This window comes from Palaemon carinicauda, chromosome 30 (genome assembly GCF_036898095.1).
Source record: "Palaemon carinicauda isolate YSFRI2023 chromosome 30, ASM3689809v2, whole genome shotgun sequence".
NCBI lineage: Eukaryota > Metazoa > Arthropoda > Malacostraca > Decapoda > Palaemonidae > Palaemon > Palaemon carinicauda.
Genome location: NC_090754.1, coordinates 60,489,670 through 60,513,000, shown reverse-complemented (window position 1 = coordinate 60,513,000; position 23,331 = coordinate 60,489,670). Strand labels below are relative to the sequence as shown.

The 23,331-nt window shown below is 43.2% G+C and overlaps 1 protein-coding gene across 2 annotated transcripts in view; it reads left to right on the top strand.

Annotated features, from left to right (window-relative positions):
- Positions 1 to 23,331, top strand: part of unc-45 (unc-45 myosin chaperone) — a 116,076-nt gene that overhangs the window by 42,103 nt on the left and 50,642 nt on the right. For both annotated transcript variants that reach the window (XM_068353915.1, XM_068353914.1), the window contains exons 3-9: positions 11,273 to 11,384; positions 11,644 to 11,819; positions 13,885 to 14,014; positions 15,655 to 15,782; positions 18,131 to 18,299; positions 18,951 to 19,109; positions 19,296 to 19,473. In XM_068353915.1, the coding sequence (XP_068210016.1) occupies positions 11,273 to 11,384; positions 11,644 to 11,819; positions 13,885 to 14,014; positions 15,655 to 15,782; positions 18,131 to 18,299; positions 18,951 to 19,109; positions 19,296 to 19,473 (1,052 nt within the window). The remainder of the gene's footprint in view (positions 1 to 11,272; positions 11,385 to 11,643; positions 11,820 to 13,884; positions 14,015 to 15,654; positions 15,783 to 18,130; positions 18,300 to 18,950; positions 19,110 to 19,295; positions 19,474 to 23,331) is intronic.

Below are 23,331 nucleotides of genomic sequence, written 5' to 3'. Positions count from 1 at the left end.
CAGTCAGGTTTTGTTCCCATGTCACTATAGACAAACAGTTGTCTCTTCTGCGCGACTGACTGGATGCGATACTAACGCTTCCTCGCGGATTGCGGTAGACTCACGGCATTCGGGACACATGTAGTAAACTGATACCTCTTATGGAAACATACAGCAGTCTCAATCTGGACGCATGATGGACTCATATAGTAGGGACTTGCACTCGCAACAGGATAGACAAATTTTTGTCTCTCCTTCCCGATTTTCTGAACGCGCAACTAACGCTCCCTCGCGTCACGCTGTTGACATACAACATGCTGAACGCATTCTGGACGCACGCGAACAAGATTTTCCCTCGCATGGGTTTAACGATGTTGATGCTTCCTTACAGCATGATGATCTTATGCTGGAAGCACTGGAACCTGTCTCTCCCTCAAGGCTAACAGTTCATAAACGTGATGCTTCTTCGCAACTGGATGATATCATTCACGAGATTCCTTCAGGACAAGATGAATTATTTTTGGAAGACAATAACCGTCAGGATGACGCAGTTTTGTCTTCTACCCATTTGAATCAGGGAATCGATGTTCCATTAGCCGAATTAGAAGACGAATCTCAGGATTCATTACAGGCAGCTGATTTAAAAAAAAAAAAACTTCTGACAGTTTTAACATCTGTTTCCAGAAGACTTTACTCAACTTATACCTCAGAGCCCGCCCTCTCAGTTTTGAAGGGCAGACCCCGAAAAACATCCTCCTTCAAGAAGGTGATTTTGGTTAAATCGGTTAAGAGAATTTTCTTTATGGACTGGACTCTCGGAACTCTCGCAGAAGCCACAGACCCTAAGAACGAGGCTCAGATGCATCTGATTGCCTGTCTGGATAAGGCCGAGAGGATGGCTCCATCGAACTTTCCGCCCTTTTCACGGCAGGAAATCTTAAAAAGAGGACTATGGTTTGTTCCTTCTTATCTTCAGGTTTGTCCCTTGTTCAGAGATCTGAACTTTTTCTTGCTCTGTTGGGTAATCATCTTTTCCCTCCGGACTTAGGGAGAGATTTGTCGACAGCTCTGGCATAACAGGCTATGCAAGCTCTTGTCTCTAGGACTGCTAAGAAAGTCCTACCAGCTAGCTTTTTAGCAAAGATACAAAAGGAGGCTCTTCCCACTCGTCAGCCCTTTCGTGGGAGAGCCCCTTCAAGGGGAACTCAGAGGATTGCGGCTGGAGGTCAAGCTCGCAGATTCCCAAGACAACAAACGGAATCAAAAGTGAGACGTGTTATGCCTCCCATGTCGTCGATACCCTTAGAGTTGACAACAGTCCACTCAGGGAACAAGGCAGTAGCTCTTCAAGAGCAAGTGAACCTTATGCTGTCGAAATCAGTTATAGAAGTGGTATAGGATACCTCCTTGGAGGGGTTTTTACAACATACTTTTCCTAGTTCCGAAAAGCTCGGGGGGGATGAAAACCTGTTCTGGACGTCAGTCCATTGTACAAGTTCGTCAGCTAAGTAAAATTTGCCATGGAAACTTTAGTGTCAGTCCTTACAGGCAGCAGACCGGGAGACTGGATAGTGTCTTTGGATCTGCAGGATGCGTATTTCCATATCGATACACCCGGACCACAGAAAATTTCTAAGGCTTGTGTTCCTCGAGACCATTATCAGTTCAAAACACACTGTTTTGGACTGAGCACGACTCCCTACGTTTTTTACCCGGGTGATGTCCAACGTGGCTCCCTGGCTTCGCATAAAGGGAGTATAGATTTTCTTTGTACCTGGACGACTGACCACTCAGAGCAGAATCACAAGTAAAGTGTCTGGAGGCTCTTCAAATGATAATGCCCTTAATGCAACAGTTAGGTCTGATGGTAACCTGGCCAAATCTTAACTAACACCCCCAGAGAATTTCATTTTTATGAATAGAACTTACTTGGCAGTTATATATATATATATATAGCTATAGTCTTTGACTTACAGGGTGGTACTTGGAATCATTCCCATTTTCTGTTCTTCAGATCATCTCTGCCGGCCGGATCAACAACATGTTGGTCCGTCATTAGTGTTTTTTCTTTTCGCTTTCCCTGTGTCGGTGTACCAGTCTGCTATTTGGTGAAGTATATTGATTTGGGGATTTGGCAATCATGTTTTGTTTATTCTGTGTTTTTTGCTTTTGATTAATATGAGTGATAAGCTTCATTTTCGTGTGTGTGCGAATGAGGAATGCAAGGTGAGGTTACTGAAAATGTCGGTAGACCCTCACACACTGTGTGTTTGGGTTGTAGGGGTTTTGAGTGTGCACTGAATAATAGGTGCAAAGAATGTAAGGTTTTGAATGAGAAGGATTGGTTGGCTATGAAGCGCTGTGCGCGCAAACGAGAGCTTTATAGAGTAAGGAGAGCTTCTAGGTCTAAATCTAAGTCTGCTAGCGAACTTAGTCTTGATTTATCCATTGAACCTGTAATTAATTCCTCTTTGGAAGTTGATCCTTCCCCTGAGGTAGTAACTCCTGCCCCTTCTACAGGATCCATATTTGCGGATGACCCCATTAAAGATCAACTTGCGGCCTTTAAAGGTAAGCCAAGTGAAAGTGAAATTAGTGCTTGTGAAAGTACAGTGGAGGTGGCGACTGACCGAACCTGTCATTACCCCAGGTTTAGACCTCTACCAAGCTCCCAGGACCAAGGGAGAAGGTACGTCGACGACCGAAAGGGGGTGAGAGGTACGTACCCTCGGTCAGCCGTCGCCTCGGGCAGTCCTGTTGCAAATTCCCAGGCTGTTCTTGACCGCCACGAAAAGGTGTGTCGGACGTGATGGTTTCTTCCCCGAATCCCTCTCCCAGACGCAAGTGGAAGTATGAGGCTTCGAGACCGACGAAGAGGAGGTGAAACCAAGAAGAACAGTCTTATTCTCACTCTCCCGGTTCTAGTAGCCATGAACCTTGTCCTCCAGAGGACGATTTGGATTCCGTGCCTATGAAGAGGACGAAACCAAGGTCCGGAAGTCGGGATAGAGCAGCAGAAGATCCTTCTCCTTCCACCAGTGTTATTTGACAGCTGTCTCCTTCGGAACCGCAAGACCCAGCAGAAGTGTCGCTAAATCGTTCATGTCAGTTATGCTGGAGCAGCTTTTTTTGTTAGTTCAAGCGTTTAGCCGCCCTCACGTCCAGTCCAACAGACATAAAGACGACTCGTTTCCATCAAGAAGTCAGCTTCTAAGAGGGAACGGAGTTCCTCGCCTAAGGAACCCTTGCGGGCTTCATCGAAGACACAACACCGCACTGCTTCCTCATCTGCTCGGCGCCAGGACGATTCCACCTCTCGCTCTCGGCACCAGGACGATTCCGCCTCTCACTCTCGGCACCAGGACGATCCCAGCCTGCTTCTTCAGGACGATTCTGCTTCTCGCCGCCAGGACGATAGCAGCTCTCGGCGTAAGGACGCCTCTTCCTCTCACCGCCAGGACGCTTCCTTCTACCGACTCAAGGACTCTTCTAGTGCTCGGCGCCAGGACACTTCCTCTTCCCGGCGCCAGGACGACACCTACGCTCGGCGCCAGGACACTTCCTCTTCCCGGCGCCAGGACGACACCTACGCTCGGCGCCAAGACGACACCTACGCTCGGCGCCAGGACGCAAGCGGTTCTCGGTGTCAGGCTGCATGCAGCCCTCTCCTTTAGGACGAATCCTACGATTTTCCTTTGTCGGATTCTAGGGAGCCTTCTTCTCGAACGAAGGATGTTGTAGAGGTGGGATAGGATCTCGATGATGTCTCAGAAGACGAAGACAAACCTGCCGATGCTGCTGGCGACTACAAGGTTCTCTCTCGCTCCCTCCTTGAACTGTATGGGGAGGAGTTTCAACCTTCTGCTCCGCGTTCTCCTCAATCTCAAGTTAGCAGGAAGAAGGCCAAGAAACAGTCGTCCTTCGTCAAGATAAAACACTCTATTTCTGCGAAGAAGGCTCTCTCAAAAATAGACGATTGGATGAAAGAACGGAGACAAGCGGTTAAGACTACCTTCTCTTTTCCACCAGCTCGTCTTTCTTCGAAGGCTGGCATGTGGTATGAGACTGGGGAGCCTCTGGGTCTAGGAATGCCTGCCTCTTCCCAGGGTGACTTCTCTGGCATCGTGGACTCTGCCAGAAGGCATACACTCAACTCGGCCAAAGTTATGTGGTCGATGTCGGAACTCGATCACCTTGTCAAAGGGATTTTTAGAGCCTTTGAGGTTTTTAGCTTTTTGGACTGGTCTCTAGGGACTTTGGCCAGGAAGACTGAGCAGATGGAAGGAACACAAGACCTAACGAGTATTATGTCTTGTATGGACAAGGCTCTTAGGGATGGAGCTAATGAGTTGGCTTCGCTTTTTTCAACAGGAGTCTTGAAGAAGAGGGCCCTGCTTTGCTCCTTTGCTTCGAGATCTGTGACTGTTGCGCAGAAGTCTGAGCTTCCTTACGCCCCCCTGTCGCAACATCTTTTTCCTGAGGCCCTTGTCAGAGACATTACGCTTTCTCTTGCGCAAAAGTTCACCCAAGACCTCTCATCGCGCTCAGCTCGTAAGCCCTTGACAGTCGCTCCTTCGTCTTTGAAGCGGGAGGAAATGAAATTCCAGCAGCCCTTTCGAGGCAGGGCTCCTTCAAGATCTGACTTTAGAGGAAGAAGACAAGAGTCAAGAGCAAGAACGAACAGATGTTTGTTTAGAGCTAGCTCCAAGAAATGAAGTGCAAGTCCTCCAGACAACAATAGGGGCAAGACTGTCACGTTTTTGGTAGTCTTGGAAGAGAAGAGGGTCCCTCTCAGTCATCAAGGAAGGATACAAGATCCCCCTTTTGAAGAAGTGTCCTCTTTCAGATAATCTCTAGCCTAAGTAGTGCAGTACACAGATCCGGGGAAACGGAAACCTCTTCTGGATCTGGTCGACCAGATGCTGGACAAGGGAGCGATAGAACCAGTTCTGGATCTCTCCTCCCCAGGCTTTTACAATCGCTTGTTACTGGTACCCAAGAACTCGGGTGGATGGAGGCCCGTCCTGGATGTCAGCTCTCTGAACGTCTTTGTGGAGAAGACGAAGTTCTCCATGGAGACGACTCAGTCTGTGCTTGCAGCAGTACGTCCAGGGGACTGGATGGTGTCTCTTGATTTGCAGGACGCTTATTTTCACGTCCCCATCCATCCGGCTTCGAGGAAGTACCTGAGATTTGTGATCCAGGGCAAGTGCTTCCAGTTCAGGGTGCTTTGCTTCGGTCTCAGCATGGCGCCTCAAGTCTTCACCAGGATAATGGCGAATGTGGCAGGCTGGCTACATCAAGAGGGGATAAGGGTATCCTTTTATCTGGACGATTGGCTGATACGTTCACGATCGAAAGAAAAAGGTCTGGAGGACCTATGAAATACTTTCATGATGGCTTAAGAACTGGGTCTGGTCATCAACAGGGAGAAATCTCAGACCGAGCCGAATCAGACTATTTTCTATTTAGGGATAGTTCTGAATTCAGTTCTTTTTCGGGCTTCTCCCTCCCAGGAAAGACAGACCAAGTGGCTCGAGAAGGTCCGAGGATTCCTAAACAAGCAGAAGTGCTCAGTGAAGGAGTGGATGAGTTTACTGGGAACTCTCTCCTCACTCGAACAGTTTGTCTCACTGGGGAGACTCCACCAAAGGCCTCTTCAGCACTTCATATCAAAGGTGTGGAACAGGAAGACACAGGAAGACTCCTTTTCCTTCCCTATTCCAGCAGAGGTCAAGGATCATCTGATGTGGTGGCTAGATCCAGCTTTGTTAGGGGAAGGGATCTCCCTGTACAAGAACAACCCAAACCTAGTGTTGTTTTCTGATGCGTCAGAGTCAGGTTGGGGAGCAACACAAGGAAGCAAGGAGGTCTCAGGCTCTTTGGAAAAGGGTCAGTTAGGATGGCACATCAACAAGGAGGAGTTGATGGCCATTCTGTTAGGGCTAAAGGCCTTCAAAGACTCAGTGTCAGGAAAGATTGCGGAGGTCAACTCGGACAACACCACAGCTCTAGCGTACATCAGGAAGCAAGGGGGGACTCACTCTCTCTGTCTCTGTTTGAAACAGCAAGGGAGCTCCTTCTTTGGTCGAAGGAGAACAAGGTAGATCTGCTGACGAGATTCGTACAGGGACAGAGGAATGTGAGGGCAGACATGCTCAGCAGAAAAGTGCAGGTTCTTCCCACAGAATGAACCCTCAACCAACAGGTCTGTCAGTCTCTGGAAGTTGTGGGGGAGACCCTTAATAGATCTTTTTGCCTCCAACCAGAACAAAAGGATCCCCAACTATTGCTCCCTAGTTCCAGACAAGGAGGCAATAGCGGTGGACGCCTTTTTGATGGATTGGACGGGGATGGACACATATGCCTTTCCCCCGTTCAAGATCATCAATCTGGTCGTCAGAAAATTCGCTCTCCTCGATTCGGGACGAATGATCCTAGGACCTCCATTCTGGCCAACGAGAGAATGGTTCACGGAAGTGGTAGACATGTTGATGGACTTCCCAAGAAGCCTTCCTGCAAGTCCAAAGCTGCTCAAACAACCCCACTTTGAGAGGTATCATCAAAACCCCCTCGCTCTCATACTGACTGCCTTCAGACTATCGAGAAGCTTGTCAGAGCGAGAGGATTTTCGGCGCAAGCTGCGAAAGCTATCACCAGAGCGAGGAGGGTCTCTTCACAGAGACTGTACCAATCTAAGTGGGAGACTTTTAGAGCTTGGTGTAGGCAGCACAAGGTTTCCTCATCCACTACCTCTGTGAGCCAGATTGTGGATTTTTTATTATACCTTAGACAGGATGCTAAGCTGGCAGTGTCCATAATCAAAGGGTATAGAAGCCTGCTCTCTACGGTCTGTAGGCATAGAGGCTTAGATTTGTCTCAAAGTAAGGACTTGCAAAACCTCGTGAAGTCTTTTGAGACAACTAAACAGGTTCAGTTAAAGCCCCCTTCTTGGAACCTGGATGTGGTGACTAAACAGGTTCAGTTAAAGCCCCCTTCTTGGAACCTTGATGTGGTTCTGAAGTTTCTTTGCACCAAGAGATTCGAACCCATCTCACAAGCTTCTCTTAGAGAGGTAACGAAGAAAACCCTCTTCCTGATGGGCCTAGCCACAGCTAAAAGGGTCAGTGAGGTCCATGCGATTGAAAAACAAGTAGGCTTCAATCAGAATGGAGCGATTTGTGCCTTAAGGATGGATTTCCTCGCCAAGAACGAGAACCCTTCAAAGCCCTGGCCAAGGACTTTTGAGGTCCCTAACCTCACTAATCTAGTGGGTCAAGAGCAGGAGAGGCTCCTCTGTCCAGTTAGAGCCCTTAAAGCTTACTTGTCTCACACTAAGAATGTGAGAGGCTCTTCTAGCTCCTTATGGTGCTCGGTGAAAGATCCGCAAAAACCCCTTTCAAAGAACGCTTTGTCTTTTTTCCTGAGGGAAGTTATAAGGGAAGCACACCTCTTGTGTGAGGAAGAGCACTTCGGCCTTTTAAAAGTGCAGGCTCACGAAGTGAGAGCCATTGCTATTTCGCTGGCTTATCGTAAGAACATGTCGGTCAGGCAAATTATGGATGCAACGTTCTGGAGAAGCAACTCTGTGTTCGCTTCTCATTACCTCAGAGAGGTAAGAGTGGATTATGAGAAATACTATACCTTGGGCCCATACGTAGCTACGGCTTCTGTATTAGGCAAAGGAGTTACTACCTCCTCTCAACCTTAGTTTTTGTATACCTGTGTGGGTTGGTGTTTTTAATGGTTGTCTGAGGACGTCGACTTGTGGTACAGTTACCTCAGTCTAGATAGATAATTTATATCTATTCTGCAAAGTTAGGTGGTTAGTTTTAGTAAGGTTGCAGTTTTTAATATAAGGGTTGAAAATCGTTCTGAAGTTGGTCTCACCCCGTTGACAGACTCGATTGAGTTGTTTCAGCATGACAGGTCCACTCCTGGCTGACACTCCTAAGGGAAAGCGACTCAAGAGGCAGGAACCTTTGAAGTCAGCTACCTTAGCAGGTAAGGAATCAAGGTGTTTTTTTTCTCCTACAACTTTTTGTTGTTTCCCCAACGATGTTTACTGTCAGTCACCCTCCTCCAAGTGTGTGAATCAGCTATATATATATATATAACTGCCAGGTAAGTTCTATTCATAAAAATGGAGTTTTTATGATAAAACAAAGTTTTATGAATACTTACCTGGCAGTTATATATATATTTTAAGGCCCACCTACCTCCCTTCAGGAGACAGGTCGGGCATAGATGATCTGAAGAACAGAAATCGGGAATGATTCCAAGTACCACTCTGTAAGGGTTGTTAACCACCTAGCCGCACAACCACCACGAGGCGGTTGCCGCGTTTTTTGAAAAATTCTGTCGAAAGTCAGAGACTATAGCTGTGCATATATAACTGCCAGGTAAGTATTCATAAAACTTTGTTTTATCATAAAATCTCCATTTTTCTGGGGATGATAATCGGTTCAGATCGCGCTCAAGGCACTCCGGAAATGTCGCAAGGACTTTCCCCTGGTGGTCTCCTGGCTACGGTTGACGATCCCTCGCAGCAATCAGAACACGGTTCAGTTCGCGCACACGGCGCGGTTCAAGTGTCTGGTCTGTCTGAATTAGAGAGGTCGATTTCGTCCCTGTTTGACGCATACGATTCTTGACAGGGATCTGTGGATAGTCTCAGAGGAAATGACACACAAATATCAAAAAGCTAGTGGCCATTCACCAAACCCTGATTACTCACTTCATAGAAGGGGAGAAAAACGTCAGGACGGATCTGCTCAGCAGATGAAGGCAAGTTCTTACTGCAGAGTGGACCCTACATCACGAGGTGTGCACCAGCCTTTGGATGTTGTGGGGTCAACACTCGATTGACCTCTTCGCCTCACAAATGACATAGAGGTTGCCGGTATTTTGCTCTCCAGTACCAAACCAGGAAGCAGTCGCAGTGGACTCTTTTCTTCTGAACTGGAAAGGTCTAAACGTGTATGCTTTTCCTCCATTCAAGATCCTGGACAAAGTCCTGAAAAGATTCAGGGATTCACCCAATGTCCGCATGACCATGATAGCTCCTTTTTGGCCCATGAAACATTGGGTTGCGGAGATGATGGAGTGGCTGGTAGATACCCCCAGATCATTACCACTATTAGGGTTTACTAATGAGTGGAAGAGAAGCTAGCTGTGCCTATCATCAAGGGTTACCGCAGCATGCTAGCCTCTGTCTTTCGTCACCGACACATTGATGTGTCGGGTAACAAGGATCTTTCAGATCTCATTAGATCTTTTGAAACGACTAAGAGGAGGGACAATCCAACCCCCTCTTAGAACCTGGATGTAGTCCTGGCCTTTTTAACCTCAAGTAGATTTGAACCCTTGGGCAAGGCGTCTTGGAAGGATCTTAGCAAGAAGACACTTTTCCTAGTTGATTTGGCTACAGCAAAAAAGGGTAGGAGAGTTACAAGCCATCAGCAAGAAGGTGGGCTTTAATGGAGACAAGGCTGTTTGCTCCCTTCAGCTGAGCTTTCTCGCGAAAAACGAGAATCCTTCTCGACCTTGGCCTAGATCTTTTACCATCCCAGGGCTATCTCACTTGGTTGGACGAGAGAAGGAGAGAGGCCTTTGTCCCGTGAGAGCTCTAAAAAATTTTTTATCTGCATGTGTCCAAACACCTGAGAAAACAAGCAGACAGCCTCTGATGCTCAGTTTAAAAGCCCTCTTTACCTTTATCAAAGAATACCCTGGTCTTTTTTCATCAAGGATTTGATAAGGGAAACTTTCCAGGATTGTGAGTAAGAAGTTTTCCCTATCCTTAAGGTAAAACCACATGAGGTTAGAGCTGTAGCAATTTTCTATGGCTTAAAAACACAATAGGTCAATGAAGTCAATTTTGGAGCCTACTTTCTGGTGAAGTAAATCAATCTTCACAGAGTGCTTTCTCAAAGATGTCCAGACCCAGTATGAGGATTGCTGTTCCCTGGGTCCGTACGTTACCTCCGGCTTCGTAGTTGGAGAAGGGTTTACTGCCTCTTCCCGATAACTTGATATATACCCTTGCCTTTTTTTCTTGTATTTGTGTTCAAAGGTTGTCTGTGAAGACTATCGCAACCTTCCACAGTTAAGTTACTTTTTTAATATTTTTTTTTTTAACTTTGGAGTAGGTGGTCAGATTCAGTATCCTTGGCTATGCCAGGTTTGCAAGGGTGGTGGTCTAGCCATGCTAGAGGTCGAGGACCTTGTGGCAGCCACAGAAGACTTTTACAGCCCCCTGAGAGGATCGCTGAGTCTCTTAAAGAATGCATCAATATCCTTGGCTATGCCAGGTTTGCAAAGGTGATGGTCTAGCCATGCTAAGGTCGAGGACCTTGTGGCAGCCCCTAAAGACTTTTACAGCCCTGAGTGGATCGCTGAGTCTCTTAAGGAATGCAGTCGAAATGAGGCAGTATCATTGTGAAGCCAGCTTCCTTATCAGGTTAGAACCAGATTGTTAGTGCTACTAATTGTAGCTATTAATAATTATACGAATTCCCAATGGGATGAGGTTTTCGACCCACCTCCAATGGTGTCAATCAGCTATATATATGTAACTACCAGGGAAGTTACATATTTAAAAATGGTGTTTTTATTATTGAATAAATTTTTAGATATACTTGCCTGGTAGTTACATGTATAAAAGGGCCCTCCCTCCTCCCCTCTGAAAACAGAGACATGGAATTTCTGAAGAATGTTGGGAATAGTTCTGATAACCTATGAGAGATGGCACTCATGTATGACCACCTACTGTCATGGCGGCGATCGCCACGAATTTGAATTTTCTGTCGTGCCGCGTCGAAATGCGAGATTTAAGCTATATATATGTAACTACCAGGTAAGTATATTTAAAAATTTATTTTATAATAAAAATACCATATTCATCTACATACATGTTCTGGTTTCATATTGCCTAACACTTATGAATGATCATGCAGTTTGAAATGGTTAACAAATGATGCCCAATCACAGAGATGGAATGTGTAAGATCTGTTACCAAAGCCTTTCCAGAAAGATGAAATTCATATGTTTTCAGAAGAATGATGAGGGAGCACCCATTTTTTAGAGTTACCATAAATCCATTAACTACTGTCTAGCTTTTATTTAGCAATTTGTTTTTTTAATACTTTTATGAGTGCATTTTGAATTGAAGTGGCGTAATTTACTGTATATCTACACTCATTTTCCTAACTCTGTTATCAATTCAGACAAGCTCTCAAACTAGGTCACCATTTCTATTAGCTTCTTAGTTTATCTATGTTGTTTTCCATAGGCTTTGAAAATCAGTGACGATGAAAAGGATCGATCAGTCTTATTTAAGAATAGAGCTGCAGTGTACCTTAAAACAGAAGACTATGCAAGTGTTGTCAAAGATTGCACAGAATGTAAGTATTGTACTGTTTTACTAGTAATATTTTTTTCTATTTCATTTTAGTGATGCTTTAAACTGAAGACTTTTTATGAAGTCCTTAACAGATTTATAATTTCTTGATCTTTTTATTTTTACTTTATACTTAAAAGTTTTTGTGAAATTCTTGCCCAATTTATATTTTGTTGTGACATAATAGTGATTTAGGATCTTGCTGTATGTCAATTACAAGTTGAACTAAACAAAAAAAAATTTAAAGTAATTTTTTTTCTCAGGCCTGGAAATTTCTCCCAAAGACCCAAAGGCCCTGTTTCGAAGGGCACAAGCATACGAAGCTCTTGATAAGAAAGAGAAAGCTTACACTGATGCAAGAGCCTTACAGGCAGTAGATCCCAAAAATAAGGAAGTTCAAGCTATGCTTGCTAGGCTACATCGAGAAGTTCAGGATTTGGTAAGATTTCTGTCCTTTTCACTTTTGTCTTTGTATAACTTGTACTGTTCATTATTCATTGAGGATCATTACTATAGAAATTCACTATTTTTGTATACAGTGATCCCTCGCTACTTCGCGGTTCGACCATCGCGGATTCACCACTTCGCGGATTTTTTTCATAATGCATGTATATACATATATCGCGGGTTTTTCGGAAATTTCGAAAATACCGCAATGTGACCAATGGTGCGAGATTGGAGAAAGTAAGGAAAATTGAATCATGATTGATTTTCAATATAAATGAAACTTTGAGGAGCAACAAAGATATCATTTGTTAGAGGGATAGAGAGAGGTAAGGAATGGGAGGTAGTGAAAAGTAGCCCACAGAGAGAGAGAGAGAGAGAGAGAGAGAGAGAGAGAGAGAGAGAGAGAGAGAGAGAGAGAGTGAGTGAGTGTGTGTTGTTTTAAATGTAATAAACAAACAAATTTGATAGGTTATAACACATTGGTGCTTATGTAATATCAACTGTATACTGTAGACGGTTTGAATAAGTTAAGAAATGGTATAAACGATACTTTGTTAGTGTATTCATACACTCGAGCGGCAGCTAGACGTCAGCTGATCTAATCACAGCCAAAAGTAAAACAAAAAGAAGTCAACAATACTCGATTTTTAAAACACACCCAAAATTTAAAAACAAAAGTACATGCTTTCTTAATGTGCAATTAACTACAGTATTTAAAGAGTAGCAATTTTCTAGAATAAAATGATGTTTCCCAAAAAATAGTGGTTTGCTGATGAAATCGGATGCCGTATTTTTAGCAACGATTGAAATGGATGTAGACTCGGCCTAATTTTTTTGTTTCATATTTAATTGACACTAAGAAAACTAATTTTAGTTCCTTCATCTATATGTAAGTATTGTATAACACGAAAAGAGAGAGAAAGAGAGAGAGAGAGAGAGAGAGAGAGAGAGAGAGAGAGAGAGAGAGAGAGAGAGAGAGAGAGAGAGAGAGAGAGAGAGAATGAATCAGCTGTTGTAATCGAATGCCATGTTTTTGTTTCGTGAGAATTTCATCGCCACGACTATAACAACAACATACTGTACTGAACTTTACAGTATTATACAGACTACTGTAATATGATAAAGCAAAATATTTGTAATAACCTATTTTATATGAAATGGGGCTATTTTTTTTTTGTTTAAAATTTACAATTACGTACGAAAAACAATCTCTCTCTCTCTCTCTCTCTCTCTCTCCTCTCTCTCTCTCTCTCTCTCTCTCTCTCTCTCTCTCTCTCTCTCTCTCGTAAATTGTTTTCCTGCTTTGCTACGTATGTATGATTTTATATAGATAACGGTAAATAATATTTGTAATAACATATTTTATAAAAGCTTTTACTGTAATATCATTATTTATCACTTTCATCATGCGCATTAAATGCCTTCGTTTGTTTACTGAGCGTACTTTATGACGCCATCGTTTCAGGTGGCGTCATAAAGAAAAACATTTCATTTGGAAGTCCTAAGAAAAATTAAGTAAAACATTGATAATAACAAAATCAACATACTGTACTGAATAATCAATATAATCGATGCAAAAACTAACCTAACACAGATGTGTAAATGAGTTTGTTTCTTCATTGTGATCAGAGATAAACGTAAACAAAACATTGGTTGCCATTTTTTATCGTGCTTTTTGGCGTGTTTAGGAAACGCATGATATAAAATCGCCTTTAATATTTGTGCCTGCTTTAGTTTAGGGTACTGTAGTACATGCATGAAGTGTTCTGTACATTAAAGGGTAGTTTGTTAACAGTACTACGTACAAGGGAAGGTTTTAAAAGTCTGAATATACATGTTAAATAAATACGTAAATATGGTGTCACTACTTCGCGGATTTTCACCCATCGCGGTCGGGTCTGGAACCTATCTACCGCGATAAACGAAAGCTCACTTTGGAGATTCTCTTTATTTTAAGTACCCTACAGAATCTCTCAAATAGTTATTTTAACAAGAATATTTTCTTCAAATGCTATATGTAATGAATTTGCAGCTGATATATTTGTAACTTTCCACAGCTCGATAAAAAAACCAAAACAGCTGGTAAAGTCCAACAGTTATTTGAAATCTTGTTTGATCCAGCAGCCGCAAAGGACAAGAGAGAAACGTGTGCAAATAATCTTGTAGCATTGGCAAGAGAACGTGCAGGTAAGATGGTTTGAAGTTCTATTATTGTTTACTGTAAATTAATTTTATTGTGATTTATAAATCTCTTCACATATGCCGTAATGCTTGCAACTAGGAAGTAGAGCTGTTGGCAGAGAATGACATATTTACTTAACAATTAAAATTTTAAGGGATAATCAAATGATCAACCTTTTTCTAAGAGGGTTATCAGTAATTACTACAGTTCAAACACAACTTTTCAGATAATTTTCAGGTCATAAGGTTGTAGTTAACAAACTTTCTTCTTTCTTTGCCATTGAGCAAAGTCAGTCTGTAACTTTTCCTGTGAGGGATGAATCCCGCTGGTTGCCAAAGATGCCCTTCAAAGCCCACCCAGCTGGTTGTAGCAAATAGTATTCAACTCATACCTAAGTGGTTAAGACATCCAATTCATTAACAGTCTAATGTAAGGTTATCCTAATACTAGACAGGGTTAGAATCTTCACAAAATCTCTTCAATCTCTTTTATCCTATGCATATTTTGCTGGAGTTTCAATTTGATCTAAGTTCTTAACTTGGTTGTTATTCTGTCATGTTGATATCTGCTGCTTTTCCAAAGATTTTGTCTTTGTTTCCTCATATGCTTAGACCACCTCATATTTGTTTCCTTGCCTCTGAACACGTATTCCCACTGCTGTCCAAGTAAGACAATTACTCTATAAACACATTTCCATCTCTGTAAACACAACTTTAAAAAGAAAAGAACTTTTTCTTTTTGTTATATCTCCTCAGCATAGAGAAGAATTATTAGTGTACAGCTTATTCCAATGTGGTTTTAAACTTCCGAATCATTTAAATTGGTTACTCCTAGTCTTGTTTTATATGACAAGACAATCAAAAGAAAAGGAGATTTGATTGCATAACAATACGGTTGCAAAGCAACCACAGTCCCTGATTACTCTGTTATAGAAAATCTCCCTCACCTCCCACAAATGTGTTGAGTACCTGGGGGGGGGGGGGAGGGGGCAAATTTGTCGAAATCCTGGAAAACCTTTTATTCATCATGAAGATTTAGCTCGAGGTATATAGTGTTTTGAGTAATTATTGAAATACAGTAGTAGATTGTATTATGAAAATATGATTAATTTGAGACTTGAGTTCTGTACTCTACAAGGTCATGTATCATTTAATGTTAATAACCTTAGTTTGTTTGAATCCAGTTTGCTGGATATTCATGTAACGGAGTAAAATCTGTTTTCCTTCAGATACAATGTGGTATGGAAGAAGTTCATGCTTTGTAAACTGAATGTAAATATATTCAGGTAATTCCTTTTTACTGCCATATATGAATAGTATTTAGGACTGACATTTTATTTTACAATACAATAGCTGAATATAAGGAATAAAACTAGTGATATAGTAGAGTTTAAAAATAATATTTTTATTTTAAACAGTGTTTTTGGCCTTGAAGACTCTGAAAAGTTGCATGCAGTTTATCATTCATTGTATTTGAGTATCCAAAACTGTGTGAAACAGTACTTGAGTTATAAAAGTCTCTTGTGGTAGCTGGTGAAATATGAAGAAAGTGAATGCAGATACAGTACAGTATTGGGATTCCACAAAAGTTATTGAGTGAAATTATTTTATAACAATGTATTTTACGTGATGTTTTTCTATTACAGGTGCAGAATTACTGTTGAGTCAAGGCGTAATTAGTCGTATTGTTCATATGATGAAAACCGAGAGAAATCCAGATATCCGTGTTGCCTGTACAAGAGCTTTTTCTCAGTTCTGTTCTGAAGAAGAAAGGGTAAGTACATTATCTGGTCAGAAAGATTCAATGGAACATTTGAATACATATCATAGGATCATATAACATTTGAAATTGAACAGTTAAATATACTCTAAGTTGATGCATTAGGTTATTAATATAGTCAACCCTCTGTCTTCGTGGTGATTAGGTTACAGAGATCACTGCTAAGATTGAAAAACTGAATGATATTGCTGACATAGGGTGGGTCATCTCATAATCCTTCCTCACTAACACCACAGCCAACATGCAGACTACTAACACCCTACATTGTTTACTTGTGGTTTCTAGTACAGTATTGTAGTTTATATTATTGTACAAGGGTAATTGTACATTGCTATCCCTACTACAGTATAGTATTGTACCAAAGGTAAGAAGACTCTTAACTTGTATATCGTTGTCACGCCATTTGATATATACATAAAACACTGTTGTTCCTAATAAGTCTCACTGATACTTTAAGTGTATGTTTCTCTAATATATGTACAGTACTACCACTACAGTTCAGCTTAATTAGCTTAGGTGAAACAGTACATTATAGATAGTGATAGCTGTCTTCACGTGATCGCCTCACCACCCTACCAACTCATGATCTAATACAATGCTTTACGTTGTTTGTAGTTCTTTTTCAATAAATGTATGAATACCTGAATACACAAAAACTAAAAATTTAAAATAGATTGGTCGACCGTCGTCACGGATAATTAGCCCAAACAATCATCTCTAAGGGTCAGCTCAGTGGGTTGTCTCTCTGCACGGGTGGACCAATCATCCATGTGTATGGGTGGTAAGCTCCATACCACGAACTGGTATAGCTTCCCTGAATCCACAAACTGGTGTACTAATCCGTGCAGGATTGTGTGTTGGGTGGGAACCGTCTCCTTTTCTCAAAAGAACGGAGAAAACTTGCAGAATCCTGCTAGACTTTTTGCTATTGGCCTTAATGGATTACTTCAACTTATCGTCCCAATACACTTCAAGATGCTTAGTGTTTTTTTGTAATGCCTTTTCAATATCCCGTCTATTTTCTCTGTCAGTGGTCTGGTCTCTGCTGCATAGAGCAGCACTTTGATGTTAAATCCTATTATAAGCATTCAGAAGTGTGTCTGATTACTTGTGACAGGCTGCGATTTAGCAATAGTTTGCCCATCTGTTTTTAAGAACCAATAACCTCTGTGTCTGGAAGTGATAAACCCTCTTTCCTGCCAAAAAATGTAAGGTTGTCTAATATGAAGAGCCTGAAACTTGAAAATGTTAGTCATTACCCTCCTGTTATTTTAGAAATTATCATCCACAGATTTTCATATCTTTTACATTCTAGGTCTGTAAAATTTTTAATGTTACTTAGTATTCAAAATATTCATAACTTCCTCATACATGTTTTGTCTTATATTAATTGATTTTCATAGATGTTTTTGGACACAGTTAAGAAAAAATATGAATTTTACTCTTTGTAATTGCAACGTATCTTAGCATCTGAGTAAACAAACTGGGATATAAGAGCTTCAATTTATTCTGGATGTTAGTTTGATTATATGTATGACTACACATGGATGTTTACTGACCTCAGTGGAGATGTAACAGAACTTTCAAAACATCATCATAACATATAAACTACCATTTTTCAGTAGCTCAGTTCCCACCTGAGCAGGCAGAGTTAATGAAAATTAGCACAAGAAAGCTGCACTATTCTTGAATAATTCAGTGTTATGATAAGCTTGTAGTTGCTTACCTTGAATTTTCTTAAGAACAATTGTAGGATAGCAGAGTGCACAACTGAGATAGTGTGGGCATGTTTTGAGGATGGATGGTGGGGAAGGAGTTGGGAGGAACCTGTGTGGGGGAAGATTGAGAGGGAGGCAGAGAATTAGGTGGTCAAATAAAGTGAAGGATGATATGGAGAGAATAGGCTTGGTGGAAGAGGATGCCTTTGATAGAAGGCATTAAAGAGAGCTCACCAAGCAACTGACCCCTTAATGTAGTGATAATAATGTGAAGTTTGTGGTATAAAATTTGAAATTACCCTAAAAAATATATTGAATTGTTAATTCTTAAATTGGGATATAGAGGTCTTTACTGTAGAGTATAAGCTTTCTTGAAAACCAGTTTCATTGAAATGTCATGGTCTTCAAACTAGATATAGGATTTTCAAAATATTCATGAGCCTACTTTGATTCATCATCATCATCATCTCCTCCTACGCCTATTGACGCAAAGGACTTCGGTTAGATTTCGCCAGTCATCTATCTTGAGCTTTTAATTCAATATTTCTCCATTCATCATCTCCTACTTTGCGCTTCATAGTCCTCTGCCATGTTTAATTCTGAAGCTTAATATTTTTCTTACAGGCAAAGTCAATTTTACAAGAAGTAGGTATTCCTTGGTTGATGGACCTTATGAATAGTACCAACAAGGACCAGGTCAATGCCACTCAGTATGTGTTCCAGACTATACTGAATGTACTTGCAGGAATGGATGTTAAGAAGGGCGTGAAACCTAATAAAAAACTTGTTGAAGGTAAGCACTGCTTGTACACTACATGGTTTGGTTTTTTAAGTTTGTAAAGCTTCTCAAAATTGTAGCTTGTCATATCAGTCATTCTTGTTTTGTGACAATAATGAGATTAATTCAGCATTTAAAGATCTAAAGCCACTGAATAAGAATAAACATACTGTTAATTGAACTAGTGTGGATATAGTTAGTACAGAGGTCAGGTGAAAATTGGTAATTAAATGAACTGTGTATAAAGCGCAATTTGCTTTTGCAATTGTATACTGTATTTTATGTTTTTTATGTAGACAGTATCTAGAGTAGTTTTTCATTTTATATATGCAATATTTAGAATAGTTTTCCGATTTGCATGTGAGGATATTTGTTATTATTTTTAATAGGTGTTCTTGAGTGTACAAATGGCTTGTATTCAAATTTGTGATATGTAGATGTTAAATTTTTATTCTTATTTAAACAAGCTTTTTCTAAAGTTGCTTTTCTAGTATTATTTATTGATAATGAAGATAAATTATATTTTGGAAATGAAATGAATATGAAGATTTAACATCCAAGGTTTTCCTTCAATGGAATCATCTTTAATGTGTTTGAAAAAATGTCCTTTTCTCCTTATGTTGTTTATTGTGCGTACTACTGTTTCTTATATTGTTTTCTTTCCAGATAACCAAAAGGAGATTGACACTTTGCTTGTGGTGTTCACCAAAAGTGTCACTAATGCCACCATGTCCGGGGAATGCCGTGATGCTGTGATTGAGCTTCTCCTTAAGAATGTTGATTGTCAGTATCTAGAATGGGGACATAAGTTCATTAAAGCAGGAGGTATGTATAATAGGTTGTATCACTCTCTCTCCGAATTCTTTCCAATGGGTTTTGACTCTTTGATCTGGTCAATCTCCCCATCATTAATAATGGCAATCAACTATGAAGTTTTGAAATATTTTTCCAAAGTTTTTTTGTGTAGCAGGAATTCATTTTCTTTTCATTAATTATACCTATAATTAACAGGAATTGAAAAGTTACTACATGTGTGCTCAGAATTAAAAGAATTCCGATATGAGAGTTCAATTCCTGTGACAGACAACACTCGCTTGACCACTGCCATCTGCTTAGCAAAGGTTTATGAAAACATGTACGATGAGAAACAGAAAAAAGTCTTCAATGATATTGTTGATGAATATGTGAGGTGAGCATTATATCAATTTAGGACTGTATCTTTATTGCTTTGAATTAAGAATGATGACATATATATTAAGTCACATCATTGTATTTGATCTGGGAAATATAGTCAAAGTGTAATTTGAGTAATAGCTAATATACATTGTGCATCATGTTTTAGTGTAAAATGAGATTACAGTAATGTTTATTTGTTCCGTAACTGAAATACAAACCACGCTATTTACATGGGGTGATTACTTCGGCGCAGCCGATGACGAGCCATAAAGTTTTAACGAGGTTTTCCTACCCCACCGCTAGTTAGCGGGGGGGTAGGGAGGGGTAGCTAGCTACCCCTCCCCCTCACACACACCGGAGAATACTCCACTTTACTTTTGGCTCGGATAGTGTTCGGATGTCTCCGCTCCTATCCTCACTTGACGGCCATTATTGTTTTGTCTTTTACCTTACCTTTTCTTATACTTAATATATTTAAACATTTTTGATGTTTATGTATATTTTTGTGTATAGAAAATAGTAAGTTTCCTTTGCTTTCGGTGTTTTGCGGTGTGTGTTGTGCATGTCTACGAGAGTGATCGCCGGCTTTGCAGGCCACTATGATCTTTTCTTGATCACGGCCTTTCACTCCTAGGCCACCATGGTTGCCTTCGTGGAGACCGACCCTTCTCTTGAGGTCGTTCACCTCTTACTCCGTACTATGCCTACGATAGCCTCTCAGGACCGAGTCGCTATTTCGTTTTATTTGTCTCAATTATTTTTATGAATATAATTGTGTTTTAACTTTTCTGCTCAGGGCTCACGTCCCTTCGGGGGTCGGTGATCCTTGGAACATTCAAAGTCAGTTGCATAATTATCATATTATAATTCTGTTTTGATAACCTTCGTCCCCCCCCCTCACCTGGGCATGCCGTGTGGAGGGGGGGCCCATACCTTCTTTCGTTCTTATGTTCTTTCCCTCGGGGTTTCTCTTCGGAGTTTCACTCGGGGGTATTTCTGTTAAATAATTACTGTATTCTGTTTTATTTTCCAGTTTACGATGCTGTTTCTTCGTGCCTGTTGTGTGCCTTCGAAGCAGAGCTGTCTTGTTTATCCTGGGGAGTCGGCTTTGCCGCCGTCTCTCAAGGCGTTGGTCATGGGCATTCCCTTCTCTTAGAAGTTCCCCCGTGACTACTGCCAGCTCTTCATTGCATCCTAGAATGATAAGGAGGTTCGCCTCCAGGGTAGTTAGTTAACTTCCCTTTTTACTTTCCTTGGTCCTTGGCGGTTATGCTCTTGGGGCTGAGCGCCCGCCCTTGTGACTTGCTCAAGGGGTTGAGCGGTTGCAAGGCTAGACCATGGTACTAGCGACTATGCTCTTGGGGCTGAGCGGTCGCTTCTGTAGCTACGCTCAAGGGGCTGAGCAGCTGCAGGATCAGTCCGGCCTTCTCTCGTTCGCGAGGGAGGCCGCACTAAGGGCTCCTCGGAGGAGGATCGCTCCTTTTGTCTCTTCTACGAAGTGTCCCCTCCCGTTCGCGTGAGAGGACACTCACAGAGACTCCTCTTCGGAGGATTGTTCCTGTTTACGTCTGCTGATCTCACGGCCTTTCAGGGCTCCCTCACCAGTCTCTTCTACGAAGTGCTCACCTCTCTCGTTCGCGAGAGAGACCACTCATAGACTCCTCTTCGGAGGATTGTTCCTGTCGTCAACAGCTTGCTGTTCAGTCACTAGCACTTCGGTGTTAGTGTCAGGGAAACTTCGGTTTCTCTTTTTCCCTGATCCTTCGGGGTCTCGGATCTTAGTTACGCAGTTCCCTCGGGCTCTCGTAACTTTAGTCACTTCTACACTTCGGTGTTTAGTGACGGAGAAACTTCGGTTTCTCGTTGCATTGATCCTTCGGGGTCTTGCAACTATCCCCTTGGGGCCTCGCTACTCAGACTACGTTAGACCCTTGGTCTCTAGTCCCTCAGTGTTCCTGTTGCCTGCTGTATCCGTTCCTGACTGCAGATGCGCCTTGGGCGCCCACGCCCCCGTTATCTAACGGGCTCCTCCCTTCGGGGCAGGAGAGAGACTCTCACACCCTGAGTAAGTCCCTTCAGTTCCAGGTATCACCTGCGCGCCAACGTTCCCTTACGCGCTAGCGCTCGACTGCTGTTCTTGCTGTTCCTGCTGTTCCTGAGAGTGCCTTAGAGACACCCTGTTCCAGTATTCAGTTAGTCTGCTACCAACGTTCCCTGCGCATTTGCGCACATCGTTGGGGTTCCCGAGATAGCGCACTGGCGCTCACCAGCAGTTCAGCCTTTGGTGTCTCTAAGTCTCTTCTACGAAGGCCACCTCTCCCGTTCGCGGGAAAGGTACCTCACAGAGACCACTCCTCGGAGTATTTAGCAGTCCCTCAGTTGATCATCGGCACTGAAGTAGACCTCCTGGTCCTCTTCAGGGGATGCCCTCCCTTTTAGGGACACATCCCAGTTCCTGATCTACGAGTTAGCGATCCTTCAACCATTTCCGACGATCTTCTGTTGTGCAGGAGCCTACGATCTTCACTCATGCATAAGCGCTGAAGGATTATTTCCCGCCCACGATCGTCGACGATTTAGCCGACGATCGTCTGTTCGCGCTAACGAGTAAGCGTTGATGATCGCCCGCGCGCGGGAAACCATCCCGCACGCGATCGTCGACGATCTTCTGTTCGCGCTAACGTGTAAGTATCGACGATCGCCCGCGCGTGGGATGGTTTCCCGCGCGCGATCTCGCGATCGTCGAGGGTCGGTAGCCGACGATCTTCTGTTAGCACTAACGTGTAAGCGTTGATGATCGCCCGCGCGCGGGAAACCATCCCCCGCGCGATCTTCAAGGCCCTTCCGCTCGCGATCGTCAACCCGGCAACGGTCGTTAGCCGGCGATCTTCGGATCCAGCGCTAGGCGCGCAAGCACTGACGATCTTCCTAGTGTGCGTAAGCGCCGAGGATCGGTCTGTGCGCGGGATGGTTTCCCGCGCACGACAATGAGGCCGTCTGCGCGCGGTTTTCCGCACGCGATCATCGACGGCCGTTAGCCGGCAATCTTCGGATCCGGCTCTAAGCGGAAGCACCGACGATCTTCTTAGTACGCTTAAGCTCCGATGATCGTTCTGTGCGCGGGATGGTTTCCCGCGCACGACAACGAGGTCATCCGCGCGCGATTGTCGACGGCTGTTCGCCGCCGATCTTCGGATTCGGCGCTAAGCGCGCGAGCGCCGACGATCTTCACAGTACGAGTGAGCGCCGAAGATCGTTCCGTTCGCGGGATGGTTTCCCGCGCGCGACCATTGAGGCTTACGCAATCATCGCACGGATCGTCCGCGCGCAGGCACCGAGGTTCCCGCTCGTGATCGCCGACTATCTTCTCTCGCGCGCGAGCGCCGACAATCTTCGCTTACGCGTGAGCGTCGAAGATCGTCCGGGCTCGCGCAAATCGCCGACGATCGTCTTACATAGTTGGAGATTATTCGCACGCGGGTACTATGGGTCCCCGCTCACTGTCTCCTCGCGCTAGCGCCGACGATCTTCGTACTCGCATAAGCACCGAAGATCGTCAGCGTTATTCTTCCGCGTGTGGGATGGTTTCCCACATGCAATCGCCGACGGTGTTAGCACAGATATCCTTTTTCGCCGAGATAGTTCGCCCGTGGGATGGTTTCCCTCGCCCACAATCTTTCACGCGCAAGCACCAGCGATCTTCAGACGCGCGGGGATCGTGGGGATCATTCACGCGGTTGCGATACGCCCACGCTCACGCGGGCGTGGTTATTCTGCTACGCATGTTTTATTCACGTGCTACCCAGATCTGTGCTTTTCGCGCGATCGTCAGCGTGATCGGCGCACCGTTCTCTGACACGACCGCGCCCTG